General features: G+C 67.9%; 2 protein-coding genes across 2 annotated transcripts in view; one reads left to right on the plus strand and one right to left on the minus strand.

Annotated features, from left to right (window-relative positions):
• Positions 1–1,611, plus strand: part of LOC112548313 (translation initiation factor IF-2-like) — a 6,871-nt gene extending 5,260 nt beyond the window's left edge. The window contains exons 2-3 of the mRNA XM_025193694.1: positions 228–643; positions 721–1,611. Of these exons, the coding sequence (XP_025049479.1) occupies positions 228–643; positions 721–1,580 (1,276 nt within the window). The 3' untranslated portion in view covers positions 1,581–1,611. The remainder of the gene's footprint in view (positions 1–227; positions 644–720) is intronic.
• Positions 1,612–1,736: 125 nt separating this feature from the next.
• The window catches only part of MFSD3 (major facilitator superfamily domain containing 3), a 5,818-nt gene continuing 1,720 nt past the window's right edge, over positions 1,737–5,834 (minus strand). Inside the window, 6 exon segments of the mRNA XM_025193699.1 lie at positions 1,737–1,936; positions 2,059–2,168; positions 3,925–4,031; positions 4,215–4,362; positions 5,708–5,782; positions 5,785–5,834. The exon segment at positions 5,785–5,834 is cut by the window's right edge and continues 574 nt beyond it. Of these exon segments, the coding sequence (XP_025049484.1) occupies positions 1,763–1,936; positions 2,059–2,168; positions 3,925–4,031; positions 4,215–4,362; positions 5,708–5,782; positions 5,785–5,834 (664 nt within the window). The 3' untranslated portion in view covers positions 1,737–1,762.

Below are 5,834 nucleotides of genomic sequence, written 5' to 3' on the forward strand. Positions count from 1 at the left end.
GCGCGAGGGACCGTGGAGCTGAGGGTCGGGGCCCCCAAGGCAGCTGGGAGGGGGCGGGGAGGGCAGTGGGGTGCAGGAGCCGGAGCTGGGCTGGGAGCCCGGATTCCTGCCAGGGCCCGCGCCTCCCCCAGGAGAAGCAGGCGGTGCTGAGCGCCCTGGCGCACACGGCACAGCTGGCCCACGAGATCCTCAACCGGGCGCCTGGCCTCTGCTGCCACCCCACCCAGGGCGCCGCGGCTGCCTTCCCCCAGCGGCGGGGAGGGCAGTGGGGTGCAGGAGCCGGAGCTGGGCTGGGAGCCCGGATTCCTGCCAGGGCCCGCGCCTCCCCCAGGAGAAGCAGGCGGTGCTGAGCGCCCTGGCGCACACGGCACAGCTGGCCCACGAGATCCTCAACCGGGCGCCTGGCCTCTGCTGCCACCCCACCCAGGGCGCCGCGGCTGCCTTCCCCCAGCTCCGCACCCCCCCGGTGAGACAGGGGCGCCAGGGGTGGTGGGTCCAGCCCAGCCCGAGCCGGACCCCCTGACTCCCCTCAGGCACGAAGCCTGGAGCCTGACGCCGCCTTCTGCCGGGAGCTGCTGGAGGCGATGGGGATCGTGCTGGCGCCGGGCAGCGTGTTTGGGCAGTGCCCGGGCACCACGTCATGGTACCAGGGGCCGCCTGGGGGAGAGGAAGGAACCCCAACCCTAACCCCCTGCCCCACTCACAGCGTGTCCCCCCCAGGCTGTCCCTGCTGCCCCCGGCCGAGACGCCGCGGACGGTGCTGGAGACCATGGAGGACTTGCACGGCGCCTTCCTGCAGGCCTACGCCTGACAGGGCCGGGGGGGAGGCCGTGTGTCCGGCTGAGTGCCCCCCCTCCACCCGACACGCTGATGAAGAGAATCGTGGCACGAAGGCTTCAGCCCTTTGCGACGTGGCACAAGGGTCCGGGGCTGCCAAGACTTGGCCCAGGGCAGCAGGGGGTGGAGGCTGCGGGTCGGGAGTGAGGGGCATTGGCAGGGCTGGGGGGGCAGGGGGCTGCAGGGTGGGAGCGAGGGGCACTGGCAGGGCAGACCCGGGCGGCGTGCGAGCAGGTGTCTGGGTGCGAAGGGAAGCTGGATGGGACCTTGGCCCTGGGTGGGTTAATAGGGAACTTGGGGGGGGCGGGGGGACAGGCGGTGCCTGGGCCCTGACCCTGAAAGGGACTTGCCCCCTGTTGGGGGGGCGTGCAGATTCGCTCCTGGCCTTAACCCTTCCCTGCCTGCAGCTGCACCTGGGAGGGTGCTGGGCTCCTCCACAGCAGCTGGGTGCGGCCCTGCGCCCCTTCCCACCTGTGAGCACGACCAGGGTCCCCTGGCAGGGGGCAGGGGCGGCCCCGGCGGGAGGGGGAGCTGCAGCCAGCGCCCCTGGGAAAACAGCACAGTCCTGCCCAAGCCATGCCCGTGGGGCTCGCATCCGGCTGCAGCCCTGCCAGCCTCCGCGGCAGGCAGAGCATCGAGCCTGGGGCCAGGATAAGAGCCTCTGGCCGGCCCCGTGGAGGGGTGCAGGGCACCGGGAGCAAGGGCTGAAGAACAGGCCGTTTAATGTCCGAGCTGGAGCATGAGGGGTCACGGAGCTGTGCAGGGCACCCGAGGGTCCTGGGCAGCCTGGTGCGGGCAGCGGCAGGGCAGGCCTGGCCCCTGGCCTGCCCCCTCTCTGTGCCTGTGCGAGTCCGGCCGTGGCCCCGAGACGATGCCCAGTCCCAGAGCGGTCCTGGGGAGGGCTGTCAGTGCCCGAGTACCCGCATCAGCTGCCAGCCGGCGGGGCACCGAGCACGTAGAGGAGGGCCCCCAGCGAGAGCAGGAGGAAGCCACCGAAGCTGAGCCCGAAGCCGAGCTGGTCCACGAGGCCACCAACGACCGTGCTGAAGGCCAACTTGCCCAGCACCTCGAGGGCGGCCAGGACGCTGTAGTGCGTGGCCTGCGGGGACAGACGGTGCCCGGTGCCGTGTTAGCCTGCAGTGCCGGGGCGGAGGCCAGGCCCCGAGGTGTCCGGTGCATCCCCAGGCCACACTCCCGGGGGTAGGGGCGGGCGCAGGGTACCTGGATGCTGGTGTCGGCCCGCTGCGTGCACTGCATCATGGCGCTGAAGGTCAGGGTGGTGATGAGCCCCCCGAAGAGGTGCTGGACGCAGAGGCTCAGAACGGCGGCCGCTGCAGAGGGGAGAGAGGCAGACACAGCTCAGCGTGTGAGAGGCACCCGCGTGTGCCCTGCTTCTGCCACCGATCTTCCCTGGGGCAAGGCACTTCACCTCTCGGAGGAGGTGGGTGGAGAACGGGGCAGGGGCAGGGGCTGGGGGCATCCAGACACATTGCAAGGGGCAGAAGGTTGTTTTCAGCTACATTCTGCCTGCAGGAAATGCTGGTGTCTTGCTGAACAACCCTGGCCCCAGCGCGAAGCTTGACCATGCAGTCACTGTATCCCCCCTGGGGCGCAGAGTCCCCGAGCCGCGGGGCTAGCAGGGGCCTGCGGGGTCACATCCAGTCCAGCCCTGCCTGAGGCAGGGTCAGCCCCATCCAAACCCCCCAGACAAACCCTGTGTGTGACCTTGGAGCCACACGACAGTCACCCCTGACAGCCCCAGGCATCGCCCCCCGCCCCTGGATACAGGGGGGCCACAGCTGCCAATGTCCTGCTGCTGCCGGGGGGTCACGGGCGCTGCAGAGACCCCAGGCCGAGGCCGTGTCCCCGCTGCAGAGGAAGGCAAAACCCCCAGTGCGCACCAGTCTGAGCAGGGGGAAATCCCGTCCTGCCCCAATGCAGTGCGGGGGCAAGACCCTCCAGCCAGGACCCTGCGGGTCGGTGCAGCAGGAGCACTGGCACAGTCCAGCCCCATCCCTAACACCCAGGGCCTTTGGGGGAGGTTTCAAACCTCCCCCCCACCCCGGCACATGGAGCAGGGAGGGGCAAACATACACCCGACTGGCAACCAGCACAGCCCAGAAGCTGGGACATCCCCACAGCAGAGCATGGGCATCGCTGCGCCCAGATCATCCCCACCCAGTGCCCGTCCAGCCTGTCCCTGAACCCCTCCAGTGCGGGAGAGTCCCCTTTCCTGCCGTCTACCCCACTCCCTCCCAGCTCCCACAGGGAAGCAGCTTTTCCTGATCTCCAACCTAAACCTGCTTTGCTGCAACTTCCGGCCAGGGGTCCGTGTCCACCTCCGCAGCTAGAGACAAGGAGCTTCCCCTCCTCTCTGGCAGCCCTCGAGTCATCCACAGAGCCCTGCTGTGTCCCCTCTGAAGCACCTTTCCCATCCGCTGAACCTGCCCGGCTCCTCCAGCCTCTCCGCCTGTGACTTCCCTTCCGAGCCCTTGATCTTTGCTCCCTGCCCGGCACCTCCCTCGCTTCTGGTTGAGGGGAGTTTTCCAAGGGTGTGGATGATGGATTTGCCCAGGCTGGCTGGGACGGGGCTGATCCTGCCTCAGGAGGGGTTGGACTGGATGCGACCCTGCGGGTCCCTGCCTGCCCCACGACTCCGGGACTCTAGGATCCTCCCCATCCTTTTTAAAACACGGAGCCCAGAACTGCACAGGCCCCTCGGTGAGGCCTGACCAGCGCTGAGCACTGGGGCACGATCGCATCCCACGCGATGTGACTCGTCCAAACCACGCCGAGCTCTGCCACAGAACAACTGCTCCAGTCCTTTCCCAGACTCAGAGCTGAGTGCAAGCAAAGAGCCGGCATTTGCTGCACGGGCCCCGAGTCCAATGCAAGGGCCCGGAGTCTGACAAGCTTGGGAACCAGAAAGCAGCGGGGAGGGAGCTTGGGGGCTCCCCCAGACCCACTGGCCAGGCTCCCCAGCTGGACCACAGCTCCCGGACGATGCCTTGTGGGGCACGGGGCAGCCGACTTGGAGCCCGTTGTCTATCGTGCTCCCAGCGAGAGACCCCGCGGGGCTCAGCTTACCTCCAAGGAGAGAGATGTGGGGGTCGTACGCGAGCAGCAGCAGGGTCTGCAGGCTCAGGCCACAGAAGCGGAGCAGCAGCAGCGTCTTCAGCAGAGCCAGCGGCTGCCTGGAGGGGAGACAGACTTGAGGCAGAAGCTGCCCATGGAGTCGGGACTGGGCTGGGCGCCCCCCTCCCCACCTGGCCAAGGGGATCGTGACCTGGAGAGAGCAGCAGTGAGGACAGGGGGCCCCTCACCGCGCTCTCCCAGCCCGTCTGCACGTCCGCCCCGCGAGCCCCCGTCCGCGTTACCTCTGCCTGGACATCAGCTGCCCGCCCAGCGAGGAGCCCAGGATGGAGCAGGCCACGGCGACCATCCCGTTCCAGAGCCCCAGCTGCTGCGGCGTGAACCCGTGGTCCAGCAGGAACAGCGGGAACATGGTGGCGGCTCCCTGCTCCCCTGCAAGGGAAAGGGGTGCCGTCAGGTGAGTCTTGGCCCCCAGCTCCCCCCTGGGGGCTTTCTGCCCACGGCGGGTCATACAGCCCCACTGTATCGGCAGCCACTATGTCCAACTGTGCCCTCACAAAGAGGGACTGGGAACGCCTGGCTGGGCTGCAGAGAAGGACCTGGGCGTTATAGCGGACCAGCAGCTGAACAGGAGCCAGCCGCACGCTCGGGTGCAAAACACGCCGAAGCCTCCCAGGCCTCTTCCAGCTCGGCTTTCCTGTGACAGATCAGAAACGGCTTCTTCGCTGTCGGAGCAGGGGGGCGGTGGGACAGACGGCAGGGAAGGGGGGACTCTTCGTCACTCGAGCTGTGCAAGCATGAGCGGGGGATGATCTAGGTGTAGCGATGCCTGCGTTTTACTCTGGAGACTCCCCCGGCTCCTGGGCTTTGCTGGGTCCACATGGAGCCGGGAGGGACCTCCGCCCCCTTGCTGCCGTGCCCGTCAGCCTTGGGGTTTTTCTCCAGCTCTCCCCCGAGCGCTGGGTGCTGCAGCGCAGGCTGGGGATGGGGCTGGGCTGCGCCAATGCTCCTGCTGCACCAACCCCGCAGGGTCCTGCCCAGGCGCTCGGGCTCACCCCACGCTGCACTGGGGCAGGATGGGATTTCCCCTTGCTCAGACTGGTGTGCACTGGGGGAGGGGGAGGGAGGGTTGCCTTCCTTTGCAGCAGGGGCACGGCCTCGGCCGGGGGTCTCTGGAGCATCCGTTCACCTTTTACAGCAGCAGGACGTTGGTGGCCGCGGCCCCCCCAGGTTTCCCTGGGGCAGGTTCGGGTGTGATGCCTGGGGTGTGTCGGGGTGACGGTCGTTTTATGAAGAGTTTAGATGATGGTTTGTCTGGGCGGGTTTGCACGGGGCTGATCCTGCCTCGGGCAGGGGGTTGGCCTGGGTGGGACTCGGCAGGTTCCTTCCAAACCGAATTCCCTGTGATGATCACTATGACCTGGGACCCGCAGGGTGATGACAGAGAGGATGGAGACGGGCTTTGCTCTGTGGCTTTCGGAGTCAGGTCGAGGAGCAACAGCCTCAAGCTGCAGCAGGGGAACCTGAGGCTGGAGATGAGGAGAAAGGCTCCGACTGAGGGGGGTCCAGCGCTGGAACAGGCTGCCCAGAGGAGCGCGGGATCTCCATCCTTGGAAACCTTCAAGAGCAGGTGTGTCCGGATGGACACACTTGAATCAGGGCTAACCCTGCCCGGCGCGGGGGGCTGCACGAGATGTGGCCTCGTGAGGTCCCTCCCAGCTTGACTTTCCCGCGACCCAGTGACGTGACCCTGCGGGACCCTCCTTCCCCGACTCACCCAGCTTGTAGAGGAGGACGAATCCCGCGGTCCACGGGGTGCCCGGCACGCGGAGAACCTCCCGGACAATCCTCCGCGGCTCGAGGGTCCCGGCCGGGGCTTGGCTCTCCCAGCTGGGGGGCCGCGG

Source organism: Alligator sinensis, unplaced genomic scaffold (assembly GCF_000455745.1).
Source record: "Alligator sinensis unplaced genomic scaffold, ASM45574v1 scaffold446_1, whole genome shotgun sequence".
Taxonomy (NCBI): domain Eukaryota; kingdom Metazoa; phylum Chordata; order Crocodylia; family Alligatoridae; genus Alligator; species Alligator sinensis.